Genomic DNA, 26,962 nt, shown 5'->3' with positions numbered 1-26,962 from the left:
GCTGCCCGGCGCCGCTTGCGTCCAATGTATGTATTCATTATCTATAGCAAGCCGATAAAACTGACTGATTACATCCCGACCCTCAAAGCTCTCAGTTCTGATTTTTTCCCTGTAGTTATAAACATGTCTTTGTGTCGGGCAATCCTCCGGATGTTTTTCTTTAATTGCAGCAAAAATAGCACAAGACTTAGCTTGAGCTGCACTCATTTGACGAACAATTTTTTTTTTTTGAACCGGGACTTAGTCTGCTCATCTATCTGTAGCCCTGACGATATACAGCCAACTGATGATTGTGCTGTCTTCTATCTCCAGCAATCCCATTCACCATCCAACCCCCTAATTCAGCGATTTCCAGAACCTTTATCTGGAATTTGCAACCACAGTACTTTGTTTTTGTATTCCTTCGTAGTATATCATCTGTATCCATATCCTTTTTCCTTCGTGTATTCTTAATACCACGGGCACATTTAACCAATATCCATCTTGACTTGCCCCCTGTCTTGTACGACTCTGTGGTTAACTCGAAGCCAATCTCAATTGCCGTCTGTTTTGCCCAGTTAACAGCTTCATGATATGTTTGAAACGTTTGTTCGGGAAAAAACTGCGCACTGTAATCAACGTCGTTCCCGCCAAAATCTTCTAACGGAACCTCCTGCAATTGATAAATAACGAACATTAGATTCCAATATGCGATATTTCCACAATGTTTCAGTGCCTAAACCCGAAAAATCGCCAAAATTAGGCGCGGGCGTGTGAACATCACGCCCCACCATGTGGTGGGGCGTAATAGCCATACACCCCACCACATGGTGGGACGTGATGTTCACACGCCCGCGGGTCCGAATTGCGATTTTTTTGAAAAAAAAATAGTAGAAATCATTAAATGTTTAATCGGAAAAATACCTCGACTTCAGGGACTTCATCATTCTCATCTCTTCCCGGTGATAACGGATTGCTCGCCATAAAACGTGTTGTCTTTAATTTCGGAACCAAATGTGTTTGGGAGAGTTTAATAGAGTTTGAGAGGGTTGAGAAATTTCAATTTTTGGCTAAGGGGCGGTAACGTCTTTTTTCGGGGCTGGAAGTGGAAATTTGGAACTGGGTATAGTAATTCACTAAGTTTTTTAATGGAAAAATGTAAGTTTTTTAATGGAAAAATGAAAAGGGCAAAAATGTCCAAAAAAATGGCGGTGATAAGTAATTTGAGAGCGGTGAATAGCAAAACCCTAATAATATTTGCATGTTAATAAATATGTTTTGGCAATGGAAAAAACCCACAAAACTATAGAATAACATTCCGAAATGTACATTTAGCAGAAGTCCCATCAGGGGCCTAGTAAGATAAGGTCCAAACTGAACAAAAACCAGCCTCATATTTTATGGTGTGATTTCAGTAACTTGTGTGCTTTTGTTCACCCCACACACATCTATTTCTCCCACCACACCAGTACCAAAACTTCAATTCCTCCTTACCACTTAGAACAAAAATTTACAGAAAAATGGGTTGCAGGATAAACACCTCTAACCCTCCGATTCTGTGCAAAATTCCCACAACAAGACCAACTTTTAGATTTACAACAGTTGCTGTATCATCTTCTACTCCAAACCACCGTGAATCCATTTCTACCTCTACAATGTCAAATTCTGATGTTTCAACTGTAAGCTTCAAAACGCTGGGAGCTTGCAAGCTTGGAATCTCCAGATATCCTGATTTTGAATACAATGCTCAAGGGGGAACAGGAACTGGTACGGCTACTGCTACGAAAAAGGATGACATGAAGGACCAAGTTTCGGTTTCTTTTGAGCTGGATACTCTGTATATTCCACCATTAACAAGTGCAACTACCAAGTTTCTGGGATTACCTTTGCCTCCAGGTTTGAAGATTGACATCGTCCCCCAACTCTTCCAAGGAAGCATTGATAGAGAGACTCGTAAGGTAATTTTGATTCCCACATTATCTAATTAGTACAGATAGTTATACAAATAATAAACACTAACAAATGCTCAATACCTTTATTTGGCGGTGCATATCTTGATAGGTTGATCTTGAATTCACGGCAAAGTTCCTGTTTTCGGTTGGGAGTTTGTATAGAGCTCCTCCCCTGCTAGTAAAGACAGTATTAACATCTGATGAGTCAAAAGGAGTTATTCGTAGTGGACGAGGAGAGAGGTTGAACGGAGAAGGTAAATGCAGACTGGTTGGAGTGGCGACTGTTGAACCCATTGATGATTTCTTCATGAACACCTTTCTGAGCCTTCCTACAGAATGCCTTGCTGTCCTCAATGCTTCTATTTCCTTTTCTGAATCTTCTTGATGATGCAAAGAAACACCGATCCTCATACTGAACACAGTGTAGCTTTTCCTGCAGACTGAAATAAAAAAACAGCAACGGGATATTGTTTTAACCTGATACTTAATATTGTAAAGGACATCCGCTGGAGTTCGAACTTCATTACAGATTATATTGATACAAAAAGAATAATGTGACAAAACTCCTACTTATGTCAATGCAGCAATTGCAGATTACTTCTATTCCATGTATCACTGTGAAAATAATTATTCTTAGATAACTGATATTGGTTGAGTTATTTTACAAATTTGATTGCTTCAACATAATTGATTGACACAAATACTTCTATTCGCGCCAATATTCTGTGCCCTGTAGTTTAGTGAAAAATAATTCAATGGGAGAACTATGGAGGCTCTTGTTTACTTCAGCTCAGCACATGGTTTTTCCAGTTTTGAAATGAAATGTTCAGCTTCGCTGCAGAATGTAAAGGAAAAATCAAATTGCAAAACTCTCATAGTAATGCTATATTAACCAAGTAACATCATCAATTCCAATCAGAAAACTAATACTAACTTGCTGATTTCTGTGTCCGACTTTTGCCACATATAGCTTCTTTAACGTCACTCAAATGCCAATCTTTGGGTCCCAACCAGTGATGCATATTGGCCCTTCTTATTCAACAGCTCAAAATGGGTCCCTAATTCAGAAATCCTCCCATCAGAACAAAGGGCAATTTGATGGGCATTCTGGACCGTGCTTAATCTATGAGCAATGACCAAAGTTGTCCTGCCCTTCATTAACTGGTTCAGAGCCTGCTGGACAAGACGTTCGCTGACTGCATCCAATGCACTGGTAGCCTGAAATAAAAAGAAAATAAGTTCATGGTGGCTTTCGGACACTCTTGCATCTATAGCTCTAACCCAATATCTCAACGAGCTTACCTCATCAAGAATCAGGATTGGAGCATTCTTGAGCAGGGCTCTTGCAATAGCAACTCTCTGGGAAACAAAAGTCAGATGATAATATACAATTAGTCATCCGAAGATCATCTCAAACCTGCCTCCTTCCATTCTCTCTCTCAAGAAAAAACATCAGAGATACAAATGAATCATTAATGTCACTCATCCTCACTGAAAAATCAACTGTATACCTGTCTCTGACCTCCACTCAGTAAGCCTCCACGCTCACCAACAAGAGTGTCATAACCCTTCAAAATTTGATTGAAGGTTCAGCCTTTTCAACAAACAATATGACAAGATAAAGTGAAAAAAAGAAGCAAATTTACTAGACAATGAACCTGGGGAAGTGAAATTATAAATTCATGGGCATTTGCTGCTTTAGCTGCTTTTATGATATCATCCTTGGACACATTATCATCTGGAAGCCCATATGCAATATTTTCGCCAACAGACACAGAAAAAAGAATAGGTTCCTGTATATATCATTGCTCAAATTTAGGAAATAAATAATTCTTGAATCAGGTAATAATTGAATTTCCCAGGGACATGTATTATATACATGCTAAGGATTGGACTGGAGATAGCATCCAAAGCCCCATCACTAGACCCAATTCCATGATTGCTCGAGTCAAGACCATTTCAAGGTACCAGGAAACTGAATTAACTCAACCATTTGCCAGTCAATATAATCATCTATCATGATGAAATTTCAATTTTCCATTAGTAGATTTCAATTTTATACATTTCAATAGGTGATCCAGTTACCTTTTAATCGATCAACAAACTTCTAAAAATAAACTTAACAACCAATTTATTCACATTTTCTCAACGAAAATCCAGGTTAATCAAACACAGCTAGTTAACAACATTCCTAGATGAGCTCAGTTGCCAGGTATTTCTTAGCATTTTGTTTAGAACAACTTCATCAAATTGTATCTGGCTAGCAGTTGTACCTATTAGGACCTGTCCATAAGTAATTTTTAATGGAGATTAAAAAATATTGACATCCCATATATGGTACCTGATTTACTATGGAGACAACTCGAGCCCATTCAGTCTTTTCAAATGTCCGGACATCCTCTCCTGCAATTGTTATCTGACCACCAGTTGGCTGCAGAAAAGAAGAAATGCCTATGATATCCCACCATTTTTCTTCATGAAATAAATAAAAGAAAAAAGAAGCTCAACAAAAAACAGAAGTTAAGATTTTTGAAAAAGAAATGAACCTCATAAAAGCGTGCCAATAGCTGAACTATAGTACTCTTGCCTGCACCACTAGGGCCCACTAAAGCAGTAACAGTTCCACATTTTATTTGCAAATTAAGACCATTTAGAATTTCCACATCAGGTCTCAAAGGATAAGAGAAATGCACATCTGCAGAAGAAATTGAGAGCATCAGCTGACATAAGGAAATGGCTTATATGAATCAAGTGAATTTGGATATATTCTTCGATCTACTTCATATAAATACATCACCAAGAAATCTATTACCAGAAGACAGTGTTCAACCACGGAGAGAAGGAACTTCTGCCTTCAAGTTCTCAAAGTTTTTTAATTGATGTTTCAGTTCACAAAAAAATAAGGGAAAGGGCTCAAAGCTGTGGACGGATCCTGCTTCTCATGCTTGATTGCTTTCAATGCACCTCCAACAACGACAACTGATCCAGTGAGACCGCTTTCACCATTAGGGGCGTGTGGGCAGAGTACGGGTTAAATTAAATAAAGTTAATGTTCCGCGTCTTCGGCTTAGCTTACCGCTATTGGAGAGGTAAAGAGCTTACTATTTCCAGATCAAACTCTATCCTAAACTGAGACTTTGGGTTTGTGTTCCTCGAGAGGTTTTTCTTTTGTTTTGTTTTGTTGATTGCGTGCAGCTTGACTAGGCGGAATTCCTTGCTTACAGTTTCTTTCCTAAAGTAGGTGTAGCCCCGAAAGCCGAACTCAGCAGCTTTATTGTCGGGGGAGGGAAGGAAAAAAGAAGGTAGATTTTTCGATTCTATTTCCTCTTGTTCAAAATATTTACTAGCTTGATTTATAATAATCAAGTTAATCTTTTATTCGTTACTTTGTGTACCTTTTTATTATTTTCCGGTGCAATTGCTAAATCGGCGCAATTTCCCCGATCTTACCCGGGACCTTTATAGATAGTGTTCAACCACGGAGAGAAGGAACTTCTGCCTTCAAGTTCTCAAAGTTTTTTAATTGATGTTTCAGTTCACAAAAAAAATTTGCAAAACCTCGCTTTTCAGTTCATCAATGAGGATTCTTTATGAAATAGCAATAGAACTTCCCCAGATATTTGTAATTATTTCTCAAATATCAATATTATGCAATTATTTCATTTGGAAGAAATTGCTTCTATTTCATGGGAAATCATTAGCAAGTAGTACTGCAGAATCATGAAACGGTACAACAATGTAGTTTAGTAACTACAAGATTGAAAAGGTGCAGGAAGTATTGAATCAATTCATGCGAAAATAATCAAATGAAACTACATTTGGATACCTTCAAGACAAACATCGCCGGACCAAGCATAGGTGCTAAGATTGCTAGCTGATTTCAAGGCTGACATGTAAGGTGTGTCCATATGATGATTCTTTCCACTGTAACCATTGACAAAAAACAATTTACTGATCTCATCATGCTTAATTTTTTCCTGAATTTCTCTTTCTAAACCATAAGCAAGGGCTTCATCAATTTCTACTCCGGACAGAACAGAGTTAATCCTCTCAACAGCAGCAAGTGCTCCTCGAAGATCTCCAAATGTATTGACTAGCCCTTGAACCTGAAAATTTTAGTGTATCCTAAACCATAATGAAGAGAGAAGGATCATTGTAATCTGAAAGAAAGAAGTAAAACCAGACTCACTGCAAATGTTAATGTGAAAGTGTATCCAATAAAAGATGCAACAATTCCAACAGAGAGTTCACCCTGCAAGCATTATACAGAATGGGAAAACAATTAAAAGCGAAAAAGATCAGTCATCTATGTAGAGCATGGGTAGAATCAGGGCGTGAGCAGAAAAAATGAGATGAAGATCAAGGGTATGCCTGAAATTCACAATCTGAATTTATACGAATCCTTGTTGGTGTGTAGTTTCCCCTTTATGAACACAATGTACAAAAATGGAGGCAATTACAGTTTGGCCAGTGGTCAAGTAGTGTTCTACTGTCCAGCTTGGCACAATGACACACTGACCTACTAGAGGGTTAGGAAAATACAGAGGAACTTCCTCAAATAAATTCGGAAAAGATGCAGTAAATGGGGCATTCACATCTGCAAACACTAATATAGAACTAACAAAAGGGAAAAAAACGGGAAGGAAGAAAGAAAGTAAAGCACCAAGACACTACAATAGAAAATCTGTCTAGAACGAGCTCCATTAAGTGAAATACCATACGAGTTGCCTTGTGTTTTTTTCTTAACCTAGAGCTAATTCTTCAGCTTTCTAGAACTCTTAAAAAGTAACAAAAGGGAGAAACTTCTCCAGCCTTAACAAATGCAAACCATACTGCAAGAACTTTCAAAATCCTTATCCGTAGAACTATAATGACATATCAAGTGGATAATACTTTTATCAGATAAACTAAGCAAGAATCAAGAGCATGGATGACATATGAATTTGTTGTTACGAAGTAGAAGCGCTTACAGCCTTCACTTTGCTTCCTCCAAGACAATATAAAGCCAACAAAGAAACATAAACAGCGACTCTTGTCAATGATTCATTCACAGATTTGTAGGTCCCAAGTTTTATACCACTGCTCTGATAAGCAAGAACCTGCAATGAAATAAGTTCCATAACTCCATATCAATGGCTTACTGAGAACAACCTTTGGCTAGAATATTAGTCCATATCTTACCTGCTTACCAAACATTGACATTTGGCGCTTTTCACCACTGAAGGATCTTACCTGAAAACAAAAATCACTATTTCAGTATCATGCATTGATTTCTACACCATATCACAACCCAAGTCCACATTTGAAAAACATAAAAGGCTGACCCTTACAATTTTAGGTTTTTTAATTTCTTTCTTTTTTTACTGTAAAATATATACACAAAAATGAGTACAGAGCATTTTGAAGGCTTACAGTGCGAATAGCAGAAAAGGTCTCCGTCACACAATCAGCAATGGATGCTTGGGCCTTTCCATGAGCTTTAAAAACAGGTATAGTTGACCGCTTGTATATGGCTTGCAAATTTATTTATTTTTTCAGTTAATGATAGATAAAAATTGCACAATGCAATTAAAAATGATAGGAAGACCTATAAAATAGATATGAAATGGCAATTTCCTTGCATCTAGTAAATTGCATGTAGAAAAAAGAGTTTAGGCATTTAATGCTTTAACAAATACAAATGTTTGTGAAACATGTCAGACATGTTAAAGGGCAAATGACAGAAAAAGCAAAACCTTCACATAACAAAATTATATTCAGTTTTTTAAATACTAGTTCTAAAGGAGCCTCAGTTGAAAATTTCATCCAACTACTCATGATTGAAAAAAAATAAACAATATTGTTCATAGATTAAATAAATAGCCTATAAGAACTCATTCCTTTTCCTCTCTCCGCCACCCTTAATGTTTTCTTTTTACTTCTTTCCCTTAGCTGGTCATTTTCCCTTTCAAATTACACAGTAATCGTTCTTATGTAGAGATTTTTTTTTTTTTTTTTGCTGATACATTGCCAAAAAAGTTTTCAAAGGGATTTCTTAGAACTACGCTAGAACATTCATTTGCAGCTCAATACCATCTAGAACTAGTGATTCTATAAGTGCATTACTGGACTTTATGGTTCCCCATGATTTTACCAGAAGTGATGATGATGGAAAATTTGTATATTTCGCAAATAGATTTCAATTCTTAAAATTCTTAGGCCTTCATTCTAAGGATACTGCAGCCTGGTGTCCAAAATATGCAAAAAAAAAAAAAAAAAAACAAAGACAGGCTAAACTGACAATCCTAAGCCAATTAGAATCAGCAGTTAGAGAAAATACTTACCAATTAAAACAGACACACTGAGCATCAGAATGCCCAGAATTGGCGCCAATTGGGGGGCCAGAGAAAACAGTATGCATATAGTTCCTATGACCTGCAGAAAAGCAAAGATATTGGATATCTAAAACATCAGAATTTATTCAAACTAAAGGAGAAAATATAAGCTTTGTGTAGATTAAAAAAGAGGGTGAACTGCATCTAAATCAGAGATGACATACAACATGACTAGGTAACATAAAGCTCACTTTTGCTCAAGTATAGAGTGGCTTGCCTCAGAAAGTGCCCTAAATCCACGATCTCTTGAAATGTTCTCACTGACAATATCTTTGAGGGAACCCAAATCAGAAGTTAACAAAGCAGTGAGTTCACCAACCTGCCAAGAGTTTTGAAGACAAAGTCCATCGACTCAATTAAGAAATGATACATTTGCACACAAGTTCTAAACTAGAACTAGGCCGGTCCTCAGTAAATAGTACCAACCTTGTACCGATCAAAAAACTCCACCTGCATCCAGGACAGAAAAAAAAATGTAAGGAAATCAATTAATTTTAGAATGAAATATATTGAAAGTAATTAATGGATAACAAGTTTTTACCTTCTGTATCAAAACTCTTCTGAAAACATGACCTCTCAATGTTGACATTACCTTCTCCCATACAGCGTTCATGTTTACAACAAAGATGACGGTGAAAATTGGTTCCAATGAGTATAACAGTCCGATCTTACTAAGCAGCCTCCACAGAGGCTCTGGCCTTACGCCTATAAGCACTTCGAAGAATCGACCTAGCACCAAAAAACGACCAAATTAAACTATTATGCTGATTAATTGTATAGCATCCTCATCTGCTTCGACACATTCAAATTAAATAAAACACGATTTTCAACGATTTCTTTTTTTTTCCCTTTCATATTCTCGATAAACAAACTGAAAGAATTCAGTCGACTTGGTACCTGAAAATATAGGCATCGAGAGGGTGCAAGTAGTGCAGCCAACGAGAGTAAGAACCAAAGCCCCAATCCTGAGTTTATGCTTAAGCAAAAGACTCCACAGAAGACCCGACGAAATCAATTTAGGAGACTGCGGCTTCTCGCTGGCGGCCTCGGAGGCATCGACCTTGGGGTCGGGGTCGGTTACAGGCGGTGCCCCCGACACGTAGGCGCAAGAAATTGTAGAAATTTTGTTGCTGCGTCGGCTAGCAGCAGATGATGGAAATGGCGGGAAACGACATGATTGGCGGAGACGAGAGGAGAGACGGAGTTGCTTATGTTGGAAATTATAAATTGGACGGAGTTGAAAGTTAGGAGGTGGAAAGCGAGTGGCATTGGGTTGAAGAAGGAGAAGAGAAGAGGCAGACGCCATAGATTTAGTGGCTGTGTAGATGGTGGAACAAGGAAGACCAGGAAGAGGAAGAATAAGATATCATATCATCGAGTTAGTAAAAAAATTTGGTCCAAATACATTCGCAAATTTTTCTTATTAGGCAACAGTAGGTTTACTTACCCCGAAAAGGCGCTAAAACATTTTTTTTTTCTTTTTACAATGAATTAACGAGCTTGATTTTATAAGTACAGATGAAAAGTGAAAGAGTAACCATCCATTCGAGAGTCGGACATCGAACCATAAAAAAGAGTTATCCAGAAAATGATAATAAAAAAAAAAATCATTAAAATCAATAAAAAATGAAAAATTCCTAAATCTTTTATGGTGATTTCATTTTAATCATTATTGTTTTAAGATTTAATGTTTCTCTAGTTCCTTTAACTTGTCTAAATTGATCATTTTACCCCCTCAACTCATCGAATGTTCTATTTACCTTCTTAATTCCATAAAAGTGGTATTTCTCACCCCCTCAACTTCCATTTATTCCTCCAACTCATAGAATATTCTATTTACCCCTTTAACTCTATAAAAGTGGTATTTTTCACCTCTTACAATCTGTTATCGAAGCCTAAATTGATAATTTTTTTTAAACGTTAAACCTATATTTATGTTATTTTGTAAGTGGAATCTAATTTGATACTTTTCCAAAAATCATAGGCCTATTTTGGTACATTATCCCTACATATAATGTATATAACTTGTTCATATTAATGTTCTTGTTATTTGTATTTTTTATTCGTTTTTTCCCTTTTCAACTTTTTTGACTACTATAAAGGGATAAGAAATACCATTTTTATGGAGTTAAGATGGTAAATATGATCATAAGTGGTGAGAAATACCACTTTTATGGAGTTAAGGGGGTAAATAGGATATTGATGAGTTGAAAATGGGTAAAATGACAAATTTGGACAAGTTAAGGGGGTGAGAAATACCATTTTTATGGAGTTAAGAGAGTAAATAGGACATTCGATGAGTTGGAGGGGTAAAATGACCAATTTGGACAAGTTAAGGAGGCTGGAGAAGCATTAAGCTTTGTTTTAACTAGTTAAACTTTTTGTAGTAGAGCTAGGAATCCAATAAAGATTCTTATTATTTTTACATCATTCGCTCAATCATTTCGTTTTCTAGAAGTCAAGTTTAAAGCGCATTTTTACACTCTCAAAATATTAAAATCAATTTGATAACATCGAGATATTATCCTGATGACCAAAAGGGATATTCACCTCAAAGTACGCCACGTAGTGATCCCCAAAGGGAAGCTGGCTGGCGGATCTCCACGGATCAGCTCTAAGAGATCCGATGGCGGACCTATAAGGCGAATCTCTCCATTCGCCTCTATAACGGCTGGCCGCCGACTCGGCCATAAAAGATCATTAATGAGTTATTAATTAGCTAAACCGCCAGGTTAAGGATAACTCGTAACCGCCATTAATGAAGCATTAATGGAGACTTTCTAGTTACCTGAAGGTTACAACTTCTCAGCTATATATAGCCTGGTTCCCTAGGCTATCAAGGTACACACACACATTCTCATAGTCTTTGTCAATTCAGTTTGTTTTCCTTGAATCACCTTACTGACTTTGGCATCGGAGCTTCCCCCCGTCGAACCCAACGACGCCCCCCACAGGGACGGACGTTGATCGGAATTTCCCCACCTGTTATCAATTGGTGCGGTGATCGTAGAATCCTTAATCAAACAAAGGGTTTTTCGTTCACAGTAAGAAACTATGACGACGGGAGATCAGAATCCCTCTTCAGGGATCGAAACACCATTAGTTACACCATCTAGTGCTGGCCGCACAGACTCAACTGCTCCTGCAACACACGTTGAAAGTAGTATGAACCCTGATGCTTTCATCAACATGTGTGCACAAGCCATTGGTGAGCGGTTTGGAGCCGAGACAGGGAATCGCCTGCGGTCGTTCATGACTATCCCTCCACACTGGAGCATGGCATCCACATCGACTGTATCATCCCGGCCCTTGTTAAACTTTGGACCGGGTGCCCTGAGTTCTTCATTCCTCCAAGCTCACATCACGGATTCTATGATAACCGCCACGACATCCGGTGGCGAGCGACCAATTAATCGGGAATTATTCCCTGGTGAAGGAAGTCAAAGAAATGATACGACCCTTCCTGGCGGATCTGGGGGTCCACGGTTGAATCTTGGTGGGTCCAATGTACCCAGGCGTCCACGGACGAATTTATCCCTTGGCGGATCTAAAGGGCCAACTCACAAGAAGCATAGAAAAGAGAAAGGTAGACGGACAAGGTCACCTTCGCCCTGACGAGCGAGATCCTCCCGTCGTGGCAGATCGCCCCCATCTACTGGCCGTAGACGAAGTAAAAGGCCAGAAAAGACATCCCATGCAAGTGGACCACCACCGCCGCCGCCTTCAGGAACTGTTGGGCATATCCCGTCAGGAGGCCAGGGGGGAGGAAACGGTCCGACTCCCCCAGGTGGAGGAAACGGAGGAGGAGGTGGTGGTGGAGGAGGAGGCGGAGGAGGAAGTGGACGCGGTAATGGAGGAAGGCGTTCGCCATCAGATCCATCGTCTGATTCAAATTCTTTTTCTTCTCCAAGCAGATCGCCACGAAGAGGCCGCCCCAGGGCGGATCCGGAAAATTTTAATGATAGAGTAAGGGCCCTGGTGCTCTGTATGAATGAAGAAAATGCCAGGCACAACCCGTTCGCCAATAGGGATTCGCCTTTCGCAGCTTGGATTGAGGCGGATGAGACGGAAAGAGCTTTTAAGATTCCCAATCTCGCAATATACACAGGCAAAGATAATCCAGAAGCTCACGTTTGAAAGTATCGAATACTGGCTAGGCTCAACCGAGCTACTGAGCCCGTGCTCTGCAAAATGTTTGTCACCACGCTGGGGGGCCCAGCCTATTTGTGATTTCAATCTCTACCTCCAGGCTCGATAAACAGCTTTGATCAGTTGAGCAGGGAATTTTGCGCTAAATTCGCCGGTTGTATTCCTGCAGTGGTGAAATCTGGGAAGCTTTTTGAGTTAAAGCAGAAGGCGAATGAGTCCCTTCGGGAGTATGTGGACACTTTCAACCAGTTGTGCATACAAATCGTTGATGTGGATATCTCCGTAGCTGTGGAATGTTTCGTAAGAAACACCACCTGTAAGAGTTTGCAGGAAGATCTCATTCGAAAGAAACCCACCAGCATGGCAGAGTTGATGGAGCGTTGTAAAGATTTCATAGAGGTGGATGACATTCGCCGAGGTTCACCATCATCGCCGAAAAGGGACAAGGGCGAATCTCGTCCTCGAGATAGAGACAGGGACAAGCGTCAGGACTCTTCCTCTAGAAACAGGCGAAGAGATTCTAAGGGCAAATCAACGTTTGTCACCTCTTTCACACCTCTCAATGCTTCTAAAAGTGAAGTTCTTATGTGGATCGAGAACAGTCAACACAAACGGAGCATTTCATACCCCGAACCAAAGGGAGGGGAGTACACCAATAATGGTAAAAATCCTAAAAACTATTGTAAATATCACAGGAAAAATGGCCATGACACTGACGCATGCTGGGAGTTGGCTCGAGAAATAGAGCGTCTCATAGAGAGGGGCAAATTGGATCAATTCATCCAAACTGAGGGCAAGAAAGGAGATGGTGATAGATCCAAGGAGGACCCAAAGAAGAAGGGAAAGGGTACCATTAATGTCATAGCAGGCGGACCTGGATACCAGCCAATGCTAAAAAAGGCAAGGACTGCGGCCCTTGACAAGACGTCGTTAAATCGCCCCTTTTCCGATATAGGTCCTGAAATACCTCCCCATGCGGATGCACTGGTCGTCACTATGATGGTGGAAGGCTGGGAGATGAAAAGAGTAATGATTGATACGGGAAGTTCGTGCAATGTCATCACTAGAGGTGCTTTCGCTAAACTCATGATTGATCCTGTTCAAGTAGAGCCAACTATGGTCGATATCTTGGGAGTGACGGGACATACTATTCAAACAAAAGGCAAAGTCACTCTGGATTGTGAGCTTACAAATGATGATCAAATCTGGAAAGGAGATCTAGAAATTTCTGTCTTGGATGGTCAGTTAGCTTACAATATCATCCTCGGACGGCCCTTTATCTCCGAAGTTGCAGATCTTATCTCCATTCACCACTTAACACTTTACATTCCCACGGCCAAGGGAGGTGTAATGATCAGAGGTAGCCAAAAGGTGGCCCAGGAGACATATTCGGCATCACTAATGATTCGCCCACAATCTAAGGAGGAAGATGAAGAGGAGCACGTCACAATGGCCTTGGGCGAGACCGAAATGTACCTTATGGCGGATGAAAAGCAGGTGCGAATGGCTAAAGGGCTCAAAGGCGAAATTAAAAATGCAATCACCAAAGTGCTTTGTGAGGCGGAAGATGTCTTCGCATGGAAAGATGAAATTCTCCCTGGAATCAGTCCAGACGTGATCACTCACAAGCTCAACATTGATAAGGATGCAGTTCCTGTGGCTCAAAAACGGAGAAATCATGGCCCGGAAAGGCAGAAGGTGATAGAGGAAGAGATCGCCAAGCTCCAGAAGGCGGATGCCATTGAGGAAGTGCTTTACAATCAGTGGTTGGCGAACGTCGTTTTGGTGAAAAAGGCTGGCGGGTCTTACCGCATGTGCATTGACTTTATAGATCTCAATAAAGCTTGCCCCAAAGACAACTATCCTTTGCCATGTATTGATATGCTTGTAGATGGAACTGCCGGTCACGCAATGTACTCATTTACTGATGTAAAGTCAAGTTATCATCAGATCCCTATGGAGCCCTCTGATAGAATCAAGACCTCGTTCGTAACACACCAAGCCACTTATTGTTTCAAAGTTATGCCCTTTGGGCTAAAGAACGCAGGTGCAACTTATCAGAGGATGATGAACAAGATATTCGCAGATAGTAAAGGGGATAACTATTCTGTCTATGTAGATGACATAATCATCAAAAGTACGACTATAGAAAAGCATGCGGATGATATAAAGGAGGTATTGGACGTACTCCGATGCCACAACATTAAGTTGAACCCAGAGAAGTGTACTTTCGGGGCAACATATGGAAAATTCTTAGGGTTCATGATCAGCGAAAAAGGAGTTAGCCCAAATCCTGACAAAGTTAAGGCAGTTCTGGAAATGCAGGCACCACGGAATATCAGAGAAGTACAACGCCTTAACGGGCGGATCATAGCCTTGGGCAGGTTTATCTCTTGTTCAGCCCGCAGATGCCAGCCCTTTTACGAGGTCATTAAGAAGCAAAAGGCATTCGAGTGGAATGAGGATTATGAAAGAGCCTTCGAAGGAATCAAGCGGTTCCTCACGGAGCCACCCATGATGAGTCGGCCTTTGAAGGGAGAAGACCTCTACATGTATGTATCGGTTACGGACAAAGCCGTATGCATGGTCATGATACAAGAAGAGGATGGCCAGCAGTTTCCAATTTATTACGTGAGAAAGGTTCTGAAAGACGCCGAAACCAGGTATTCAAAGCTTGATAAAATGGCACTGGCTGTTGTAACCACGGCAATCCGCCTTAGGCCATATTTTCAGGCGCATACTGTAGTGGTTCGAACAAATATACCAATGAGAAAGGTGTTGCAGAAACCAGACACTTCGGGAAGGCTGATGGAATGGGCAATCCGCCTGGGCGAATTCGATGTGAGGTACGAAAGCAGGTCAGCCTTAAAGAGTCAGGTCCTGGCGGACTTCGTGAATGAATTCACTGACGAAGGGATAGATCATCCCAAGCCACCGATAGAGGAATGGTCGATGTACACCGATGGCGCCTCCTCGGCGGATGGAGCTGGCGTAGGCGTTGTGATCAAGGGTCCCCAATACATAAAATTACGATATGCAGCAAAATTAAATTTCCATGCCACTAATAATGCTGTCGAATATGAAGCTCTGATATTGGGATTACGCCTACTCAAAGAAATCACTCCGGAGCGGATCGTGATCTATATCGACTCTAAACTAATGGTCAACCAAGTAATCAAGAATTACGAGGTGAAAGACGAAGTTCTGGCCAAATACGTAGCGGAAGTCAAAAAGTTGCTGGATCATCTTGAAGCTAAGGAAACTAAATGGGAACTGATTCACGTACCGAGGGAGTCCAACACAGAGGCAGATCATTTGGCCAAAATGGCCTCTTGTGAGGAGAGCTGGACGGATCCGGATTGTCCCTTTGAAGTTAAAATAGCTCCAGCATTCGCTTTAGAGGAAGTTTCTCTACTCACAACAGTGGAAGATGATTGGAGATCAGTCATCCGCCAATATCTGCTGAATGGAACCTTACCTGAGGACAAAGAAGAGGCACGACGGATAGTTAGGAGAGCGGCTTATTTCTCCGTGATCAATGACTGCCTCTACAGAAAGTCCTTTAGCCATCCCTGGTTGAAGTGCATTATGTCGGAAGAGGGACAACAAATCCTCAAGGAGCTACATGAGGGATCATGTGGGGCTCACGAAGCATCCGCCACCATCTTGAAGAAATCCAGGTTAGCGGGTTTCTACTGGCCCACGGCTGAATTGGATGCCCAAAAATTGGTAGAATCTTGTCACAGTTGTCAGATTCATGCGAATGAATCACATACTGCCAAACATATACAGAGGCTAATCATAGAAGGACGTCCATTCGCCCTTTGGGGAATAGACATTGTTGGCCCATTTCCTCCGACTCGCCGACAAAGGAGGTACGTGGTAGTGGCAGTGGATCATTTCACCAAATGGGTAGAAGCCGAAGCTGTTTCCTCCATTACTGTAGAACGAATGGTGGAATTCGTCAAAGACAACATCGTAGGAAGATACGGTGTTCCACATACCATCATCACCGATAATGGAACACAGTTCAACTGTGGCGAATTCAAAGCTTTCTGTGAAGGGTTGGGCATCCTGAACAGATTCGCCTCCGTTTATTATCCCCAGTCCAACAGGATGACTGAAGTTACCAATCGAACGATCGTAAAGGGGATAAAGAAGAGATTGGGAGAGCATGATAAGAAATGGGCGGATCATCTGACAAGTGTTCTATGGGCTTATCGCACCACCCCAAGGACGGCCACAGGGGAAACACCATTCGCCCTTTCTCATGGTGTTGAAGTCGTGATCCCAGTTGAAATATAGGTCCCTAGTGATCGAGTGGCCTTTTATTGTGAAGAGGACAACGACAAACGGCTAAGGGAGCATCTAGATCAGATAGAGGATCGCAGGGACCAATCCTATGTGCGTATGGCGCCGTATAAACAGCGGATTGCAGCTTACCATGATAAAAATGCCAAGCTTGTGGATCTAAATGTGGGTGATCTTGTGCTCCGAAAGGCGGACAAAGTCCAGTCTCGAGAAGGCAAGGGCAAGTTAGGGCTCAACTGGATGGGTCCATATCAGATAGTGGACAAGATTGGATCCGCCACATTTAAAATCCAAGACATGGAGGGCAATACATTGCCACGCACATGGAACCTCCAAAATCTCCGCAAATATTTTGTCAGAAAATAAAGTGTATATACGGTCTTGAGTACTCTTTTTCCTTTAATAAGCTTTTTTCCATGTGGTTTTTCTTATTAAAGGTTTTAACGAGGCTCACCTATAAGACCTACTTGCTGTAATAAGGCATTTCTCCCATTAATAAACATCATTTGTTCTATTATCTGTGCTCTTTTATTGTTTACTGCAGCAATATCAATATTCCAGTCTTAAAAAGAGGGGGGCATCCAACGCTCTCCACATTTACAATGTATCGCTATCTTAGAGATACGTCCTTAATGCCTTAAAAACACAAGAAGATCAATCTTGTGGGTGGATCTCAATCTCCAATAGAGTTAAAACGATCCTTGGACGCAAGGTGTTTACACTCTTTTATCCTTTCCAGAGAAGGATTCGTAAGTCCTACGGGCGGATCATTTCACCTCAAAGATAGGTAGCAAATTGATCCCCTGGGCAGCTTTACTTCCTCTAGAAGGAATAGAACAGCTTCTAACCTTCACAAAGGTTCATAAAATGAAGTATGGCTGGCCACCTACTTCAAATCCTAGATGCCTATATATTTCCTTACGCAAACGTAAAGGTAAAATAACATAGCTTCCATAAAGGATCAAAACAAATTGTACTTAAAAATGTTTTTACAATGTCACAAATAAAAGCAAGCTAAACAACAATAGGAGCATCCTCCTTTGCGCTTTCTTCACCCACAGAGCTTGCTTGGAGATTCTCCTTCTCCACATCCGCAGACACGCCATCAGGAGATACCTCCTTATCCACCGAAGATGTGGGACCAAGGGGAAGAGCCTGATCAGGGATTGGTTCTGCATCCACCTTGAGGGGCACTTCTTTAAGCTCATCCGCCAAGACCGTAGTAGAGGGTTTGGTTTCTTCCACAGGACCCTTCATCCATCTCCGAACGTAATCACGGAGGTACTCCTTAGCGTTTGACATTTTATTGAACTTCACCACATCTTCTGGTTCGGGGACGGCGAATTGCGGATCGGTGAAGTTAGTCTCAGGATGCGCCAAGGAGAAGTACGCCATAAGCATCTCGCCATAATAAAAGGCTTGTTCGCCCGCCATGTATTCAGCTTCTCCAAGGGCATCTTCATGGTTTTTGGCATCAGACACAATCTTTGCCTTTAACCTCTCAATTTCCTCATCCCTGAGAAATAGGGCGGCTGTGGCGGAAGTAAGGTTTGCATTCGCGGAAGCAAGACCTGCATTAATAGAAGCAATAGTGGAATTGGCTTCCACTATCTCTTTCTCTAGCCTCTCGATAGTTGCCTTATCCGCCACATTCTGAAGGAGCTCAGTTTCCATGGTACGTAGGCGAGCATACAACTGTCCCAAAAACAAACGATTCAATCAAAAGACAAAAAGGATTAAAGAACTAGTATTGTCTGCATCCTTTCTAAAGAAACTCACCGAAAGAAGCTCCGTCTTCCCCTTTTGGGCATGAATTGAACCAGGAATCTGGTTATAGTTCCTCTGTACTTCGCCCACCTGACCCAAGGCATCATCCAAATCATTTAGGATGGATTCGTTCTCGAAAGAACCTTGGGCTCCCAATTTGGCGGACCAGTATCCACCAATATCGGGCTTCGCCGTCTACACAAACATGAAAGAGTCATACTCCGGTCCAAAGCTTGATGAACAGAAGGAAATCAAAGGTAAATCTACCTGTGCAATTTCCCCTGCAGGCCTGGCGGACCTCATGGCATCAGCCATAAGCTTAGGAACTCCAGTGGTGTTGGGTTTCCTCCTTTTCAATGGCGGATCAACCCCTGTTTCAGCCGGATGTTTGCCAGTAACAATCTGGGGATTCGTCGCTTGATCCTTTTTGCGTGCTTCAGCCTCCAAAAACTTCCTGCGCTTCTCTGCAAGAGCGTGATTGGCCTTAGATAAACCCCTGCCAAAGAAAACATTAAAGTAATCAAGGTTCATGAAGAAATGGAAGGTACCTTGGTCAAATTGTGTAATCTTTGAGTAAACGAATTGATCCCCTTCCCGGCGAATCAATGGGATATCACTCATCATGAAGGCTAAGGCATCAGCATATGTCCATGCATCCGCCTTGATTTGCTTCATGAGCTTCGCCACCTTCTCATCACCATCCGTTAGGATACGCATGTCACCCGCCATATGTAGCGGCCTGGGATTCCAGACTGAAGGAAAACCCAATGGTTCGCCATCCTTTATCTTCACGTAGAAGAATCTCTCATCCCAGCAATGAACATTAGACATTTTGTCGCTAAAGGGCGAATATACCCCGAACTTGGCGAAAGTGAGATAAGATTCGGACTTCCTTTTTGAGGGTTTGTGAAAAGCTCTAAAGATACGACCCGTATATACAACTCCTAAATTCAAGGCAAGATAGCAGTCTAAAGCGATGTCCAACCAGCAGTTAGGATGTAGCTGGCTGACTGTGATGTCAAAGTAAGAGAGGATGTCCGCCATCATCTTTGGAAGAGGAAGTCGGAACCCTCTCTCCACATGACTACAATACACTGTAAGGAAGCCGCTAGGCGGACAGGAAGGACGTTGATGAGATGCGGCGAGCTGAGTCTCATAATTTTTAATCCAGGGAAAGCGATCCGCCAGATCCATTAGATCCGCGGAACTCATACGAGACGGAGTGGACTCCGCTCGGGGATTCTTTTTCCTAGGGGGAATCGAAGAAGAGGCCATTGATCCCGTAAACCACCTATGGGCACCGGCCGGAGCGGCGCCGGAGATAGAAGTAAAAAGGGACGGATTCCTAGTGGAACGAGTCTGATGATGATTACACGCCGAGTTATTAAACTCGGCTAAATCGGAATTAACCGTGCCTTCGGAAGAATGGGAGTTCTCCGACGACGAGGTGGTCCAACTAAAATCGACTTCTATTTCAGGATGGGAGGTTGAATTAAAAAGTTCTGAAGTTGATCTAGAAGATGAAGACGAACTTCTAAACATCTAGGAAAAAGTTAAGCGAAAGAAAATGAACTTACATGAGAAATCGGAAGCTTGGTGCAAAACTCTGAAGAAATCCCAGAAAAAGCTTCGAGCGCAAGAGAAAAATGAAGAAATGAGGAAGAAAGAGAAAGCGTAAGAAGAAGAAAAGAGTTTTCTCCTTCCTGGGATAGTGTGTCCACTACACGTGTCGATCGTCCAATGGCATCGAACAATGTGATCATTAGTGCAAGTGTTTATAACGGCGCGCGGAAGTTCAAAAGCCCTAAAGGACTTTAAGGGCATTTTGGGGGGGCTTCTGATAACATCGAGATATTATCCTGAGGACCAAAAGGGATATTCACCTCAAAGTACGCCACATGGTGATCCCCAAAGGGAAGCTGGCTGGCGGATCTCCACGGATCAGCTCTAAGAGATCCGCTGGCGGACCTATAAGGCAAATCTCTCCATTCGCCTCTATAACGGCTGGCCGCCGACTCGGCCATAAAAGATCATTAATGAGTTATTAATTAGCTAAACCGCCAGGTTAAGGATAACTCGTAACCGCCATTAATGAAGCATTAATGGAGACTTTCTAGTTACCTGAAGGTTACAACTTCTCAGCTATATATAGCCTGGTTCCCTAGGCTATCAAGGTACACACACACATTCTCACAGTCTTTGTCAATTCAGTTTGTTTTCCTTGAATCACCTTACTGACTTTGGCATCGGAGCTTCCCCCGTCGAACCCAACAACGCCCCCACAGGGACGGACGTTGATCGGAATTTCCCCACCTGTTATCACAATTGGAAATTAACTTCCTTAATACGTCCGCACAATCACTCACAAAAACCAATGTTAAAATTATCAATATTTGCAAAATATTGCTAACAGGTCCATTACTAAATTAATATTTAAAGATAACCGTAACATAAGAAAAAAAATTAAAGATACTGTAACATTTTACTAAAATATATTGTTACATTTTATACTCTTTTTTACATAGTTTATACCATTTTTACTCTACATATTTATAATTATAATATAGTCCAAAATCTTATTTTACCAAATGAAATAACTTTCTTCCAGTATTCCTTTAATCATATTTTTTACATGCTTAGTTCAATCTTCAATGGCATCATTAAAACCAACAATATCCCTAAAATACAGTTATAGCCTTTAACATAATATCAAAATTAGAACAATAATTAAATTAAATAAAAATATGGAAAATAAGAGTGAGCATGGAATCAACCTTGTATGACAATACATGATAATGATAATAAAAAGGATAAATAATTATAAAGTCCCTATGTTTTTACCTAATACACTACTTAATCCTTGTGTTTTTAGAAATAATTATATAGTCCTTCAGTTTTTGTTTTTGTTAAATCCTTAGTCCTTATGCTTAGGTCAATGGTCAAACTATACTAAATAAATTTTAAAATACCAAAATTACCCTTTATTTTATGTTTTTTTTGGTAGAAACAGGAAAGAAAACAAACCAACACCGAGACAAAAGCTAACATGGGATCAGCCTAGGAAAGCTAACCCCAACTCTTTCCTCTAAAAGGAGAGAAGAAAGATAGATAGGAGGATCAGAAAGGGTGGAAACACCTAACATCCCCTCGTGCCCAGCCGCCGCCAAGCGATCCGCAATTCGATTTTGTTCTCTGTAGATGTGGCTGAACTCTAAGGACTCAAATGAGGAGCCAAGACTTCTTATTGCTTTGATAAGGTTCTGGCTACTAAGACAAAAAGCATGATTATTAGAGATCATACTAATAGCCTCCATATTATCAGACTCCACAGCAAGCCTTTTAATACCCAGATTTCTGGCAAGCTTGACTCCAGAAAGAATACCCCAAAGTTCCGCTGAAAAGGATGAGCCCAAACCCAGGTTATGGGTGAATCCAGACAACCAGGCACCTCCTGCGTCCCTGAGCACGCCTCCAGCCGCGATCTTTCCATTGTTGAGACAAGAGCCATCCGTGTTCAACTTAACCACCCCATCCTTCGGCCTACACCACCCAACGAGATGAACCTCTTTATTCTGGGTAGAATTGGCAAGGGGGTCCCCTTTGAAGCTCCTCGTAATGGTAAGGAGCTTTTTAGAGAAGAACTCGGGTAAGTTCTGAATAAAAACAGTCTTCTCACCAAAGATCTCCTCGTTTCTCCACCTTTATTTTATGTTTTAATAATAAAACATCTATTTTTCCTACTTTATATTTTTTTCTCTTTTTTTCCTACATAATCACAATCTTTCCAATATAAAATAATTGATTTATTAATTTTTATATAATTATAGAACTTTAATTGACTAAAAAAATGAATGAAAAATATTTCAAAATTATTAAAATAGGAGTAAGACTATCATTGTAAAACGTTTTTACAATTCTAATAAATTTTACTGAATAAAAAATACTCATATATGATTTTTTAAAAATTTATAACGATATTTAATGTTAGTTTAAAGATATTATATTAAAAAATAAAGAAAATTAATTATAATTTAAGAAAATTAATAATAATAAATTTCAAGTATATTAATTTCGGTGTATATGTAGTTCAAAAACTTCAATAAAATTAATTAGATTAAATTTGAAAGTAAAAGATAATTTTTTTTATGTATATAACTAGGGGCAATTTTGGACTTTCATTTACAAAAACAAATGTAAGGACTAAAGAATTGATTAAGATAAAATTTAAAGACCTTATAATAATATGATGGACTTACTAGCGTGTTAAGTAAAAACATAAAAACCTTATAATTATTTACCCTAATAAAAATAGTAAGAAAATATTATATAAAATCAATATTTAAAAAGATCATGCTATCTTTTTTTTTAACTCAGGTGAAAAGACAGAGAATGCAAGTAATATACTAAGAAAAATCAAAGAGAAAAAACTTATAGGAAATCTAAACAATTTTACTTGATCGGATCAAAACTATGTCGTTGAAAAAAATCGGATTATGATTATCTAAAGCATATATAGCGCATTACTATCAACCAAAAATTCCTAAATTGAAATCTTCAACTTGATTAATAGATGATAGTTGTTCTATTATATTAAATTCTGTTTTGGGGCTGCAAATTCTAGTGATCTTGGAATCGATGGTACAGTTGATATTGGAGAGCAATTGGTGTTAAATAAGTAGAGCAAATAAAGATTGGGCAAGAACAAATTAAAGATAGTTTCAAAAAGATCAAAAAATGAAGGAAATTCAATACACAACATAACGAATTTACAAGTGTCTCGTAAACACATGTAAACTCTATATGTGTTACACGTATCATAGGCTAATGAAACAATTTCATTATCCCAAACCAAAGAATAAAGAATGACCAAAAAATGCACATGAAAAACTCATATATTAAATGTAACAAATATGAATAAAACAAAATGTTTATGTCTAGATATTTGCAACAAATAGAGCTTGTGCAGTGCACTTATAGTCGGGTACAAAAAAAAAAAAAAAAAAAAAAAAAAATCTCAATGTTGCCATAACTTAATCCAACCAAATTAGTTGTATACTAAACTGATTGCAAGAAAACCAACCAAATGGCTTATTAGGTTTCATAATATGTATCAAAGAAAATAGGCTAATGCTACTCAAATATTACCATATATTTGCATGATAACGTTGCAACTTGCAATTTGTCATACTTATAATTTACAAAACCAAAGTCGGTATAATATGTAACAAAATTAAATGTAACACAGACTCTACAATCTTTGGTCTAAATAACAATACAACTTACCTTATCAATTTGATAAGATCTTATCATTGAAACCTATAAAACATTGATACTTCTAAGAGGTTAACATACACGTATCCGCTACTCCGAGGATGGGGATACAGCGTGGATACGTACAAGATATAGCTAGGAAATATCCCATTTTTTTCTTTTTTTAATTAGAAATACGGCCGGAATACTTTTCTTAATTAATTAGTTAAATTGTAGGGGTTTTTAAAAAAACTTTGAAAACATAAGGACTATATAACAAATTAAATAAAGTAATATCAACTCACCACCCATTAGCAAATTAAGAAAACTTTAAAAATATAAGAATTATGTGACTTATTAGTTAATATTATAGATATTATTTGTGGTCTTATAATGATTTATGAGTTTTATCTGTAGTTTTATAATTACTTTATGAATATGATTTATGGTTTATATATTTATGTATCTTTTAAATTTTTCATTACAAATGATATATATTATTAATTAGGGAAATGTATAAAAAATAAATCTTATGGTTACATCTGTTTTCGATCGGCACCATTGTTGTTTAAAAGTTTACAAAATGGTACATTGAGGTTCATTCTGTTAACAAACACATACCAAATTGACTATTAGGGTTAAAAATCAAAGAGAAAAGAATGAATTTGATCCTTATATTTGTTTACTTTATAAATTAACCTCATTATTATCTAATTATTACAAACAAACCTCATAATAAAAAATAAAAATCAATTGCACCAATTTTTTCCATCTTCCTTTAGTTTTTTTTTCTTATTTCTCTCTCTTCTTTCTCATCTTTCTTAATTTTTCTCTCTAACCAAATTCACTTCACTTTTCTTCATCTTGTCCATTTCCCTCTCCTTCATCCATGGAAATTCCTCAGTGCAAGCTCACATCTTCGTCTACGCAGGTTGCTCTCAAGAAAAATACCAAAAGAATTCACAATTCGAATCAAATCTCAACTCTTTCCTTTCCTCAATCGTATCCTCTTCCTCTGAAGCCGCTTACAACAGCTTCGCAATCGGAAACTCAACCTCATCCTCACCGGAATCCGCCGTATTTAGCTTATACCAGTGCAGAGGCAATTTGAAGACCATCGATTGCTCAAAATGTATCCAAAGCACGGTTAATCAGATCAGCCTTTTTGTCCTTACTCTTATGGTGCTGCTCTTCAACTTAAGGGTTGCTATTTGGGATATGAACATGGTGATTTTTGGGAAAGATTGATACTGGTGTGAAATTTAAGAAATGTAGTAGGAGTGCGAATAATGATGTTGAGTTTTTCCGGCGGAGAGATGATGTTCTTGTTAGAATAAATGGCTTTGGTGATTGAATAAAATGGATTTGAAGTGGGGGTATATTTGTCTTTAAGGATTTTGCTTTCAAAAGCACTTTCACAATCCCACATAGGAAATTTACAAAGGTTTGAGTGGGTATATATAGAGTTGGGCTTTAGAAGCCTTTAAATTGTGTTAAGTGGTTTTTAGCAAATATACCACTTGCTCGTTCGCGCGACGCCCGCCCGTCCCGACTGGACCTGAATTTTATTTTTCTTTTTATCCGTTTTAACTTCTTTGAATTTTTCTTCAACTTTTTATTTAGTCAAAAACAGAACCTTATTTTTCTCCTGGTCTTACTCCACGTTCTATCGTGTATATGAACGTTCTAACGTTCATATTTCTGACCAGTTTCCAGCTTTGGAAACACAGTTTTTCTTTCAATCATTTTTTCTGGACAATTAAAATACTCTTTTGTTGTTCTACAATCTTCGACTTTGAGTGAACAGGTTCGAAGGTTTCTGTGTTAACTTTGGGGAGCGACCGGAGTTACAGATTGCACCTCGGTCTGCCGAAATCGCTTTCAAGGCAGTGTCCTCCGCCATGGCACAGTTCGATTTCCGTTCTTAATTTCAATTCGGCTTTTTCTGTAACCCTCGTTTGTTTCTTACAGTTCTTGCTGATTTGCAGACGGGGATTGGGTTTAGAGTTAGTAGTTCTGGTTTGGTTGAAGGTTATGCTCAGTGTTTGGGGATTTGAATTCAGGTGATTGTTCTTATTGTTTGGCTAATGCTTGGCTAATGCTGTTGGTATGTTGAATTTGTGTGGATCGGCGGAGACCGCCGATGCTTTCCTGGAATAGTGCTATGCTCGGTCTTCACTCAGGTTTTACTTCTTTATTCATTTCATATAATAATAAATTCTTACATTATACTCGTCGGGATGTTTTTTTTTTTATAAGGCATCAATACATGGTTCAACTTAATTTAATGTTTATAAAATGGTACGAAAGATGAGAGAGAAGAGTGAGAAAGAAGAAAAAAATAACAAAGATGAGAGAAGAAAAAAAACAAGAAATTAAAGAGAGAGAAAAGATGGTATAATTAATTTTTATTTTTATTTTGGAGTTTGTTTGTGATAATTAGATAATAAGGGGGTTCATTTATAAAATAAATAAATATAATAACCAAATTCACTCTTTTTCTTTTGACTTTTAACACCATTAATCAATTTGGTATGTGTTTGCAAACGGAATAAACCTCAAAGTACCATTTTGTAAATTTTAAAACTATAAGGGTGCGATTGAAAACAGATGTAACCATAAAATTTATTTTTGTACTTTTCCCTATTAATTATATATAAAGTTTATCATATCCCCGTCGTACATATATCTCATATTTGTTTTTTAAGTATCATTTTTCGTTGTTGTTGCTAAATGCTGAACTCTAAAAGTTAAAATGACACAAACACATAAATGAATATATATTAGATGCATAATCCACTCTAACTTGACAGTACCCAATTAATGAATAATCTAATTTTAACTAAAAGACACATAAACATAAAAGAATATGGAGGTACTCTTAACAAATTCAATAGTTAACATTTGAACAAAAATAGAGATCTCAATCGCCTATTCATCCCATCAAATATCTGTTCGCTTAATTGAAAGAACAATCCATCCAAAAAATTCTTAATACCATATCAACTTTCTCGAAATAACTCATATTCGGAGAAGCCAATCAAGAGAAAATCAAGCCTTCATCCTATTGGGTCAGGTTATTATAATTGGTATTATAGCTGACTCTCCACTTAGGATGTGTGGTTCGAGGATGAACTGGATGAAAGCTGGTGAACCTATAATGATCCAGTCTGGAGTGGG

General features: G+C 39.1%; 2 protein-coding genes and 1 pseudogene across 2 annotated transcripts; 2 read left to right on the top strand and 1 right to left on the bottom strand.

The window, feature by feature from the left end:
* The first annotated feature begins 1,428 nt into the window (after positions 1–1,428).
* Positions 1,429–2,500, top strand: LOC136226102 (uncharacterized). The gene is made up of 2 exons (XM_066014424.1): positions 1,429–1,937; positions 2,041–2,500. The coding sequence occupies exons 1-2, from the start codon at positions 1,500–1,502 to the stop codon at positions 2,314–2,316; spliced, it is 714 nt and encodes a 237-aa protein (XP_065870496.1). The 5' UTR covers positions 1,429–1,499; the 3' UTR covers positions 2,317–2,500.
* Positions 2,439–9,736, bottom strand: LOC136226097 (ABC transporter B family member 28). The gene is made up of 17 exons (XM_066014408.1): positions 9,203–9,736; positions 8,847–9,034; positions 8,732–8,755; positions 8,523–8,624; positions 8,255–8,345; positions 7,344–7,444; positions 7,113–7,163; positions 6,902–7,030; positions 6,121–6,183; positions 5,758–6,037; positions 4,478–4,626; positions 4,273–4,362; positions 3,590–3,724; positions 3,443–3,499; positions 3,234–3,290; positions 2,866–3,149; positions 2,439–2,766 (listed from the first exon to the last, which is right to left on the bottom strand). The coding sequence occupies exons 1-16, from the start codon at positions 9,609–9,611 to the stop codon at positions 2,913–2,915; spliced, it is 2,163 nt and encodes a 720-aa protein (XP_065870480.1). The 5' UTR covers positions 9,612–9,736; the 3' UTR covers positions 2,439–2,766; positions 2,866–2,912.
* An 11,616-nt stretch (positions 9,737–21,352) lies between these two features.
* Positions 21,353–25,136, top strand: LOC136217410 (plasmodesmata-located protein 8-like; annotated as a pseudogene).
* Positions 25,137–26,962: the final 1,826 nt, after the last annotated feature.

The sequence above is a fragment of the Euphorbia lathyris genome, chromosome 1, assembly GCF_963576675.1.
Source record: "Euphorbia lathyris chromosome 1, ddEupLath1.1, whole genome shotgun sequence".
NCBI classification, from domain to species: Eukaryota; Viridiplantae; Streptophyta; class Magnoliopsida; order Malpighiales; family Euphorbiaceae; genus Euphorbia; species Euphorbia lathyris.
Note: the sequence above shows the minus strand (reverse complement) of the source record. Positions and strands in the feature narration are given on the sequence as shown.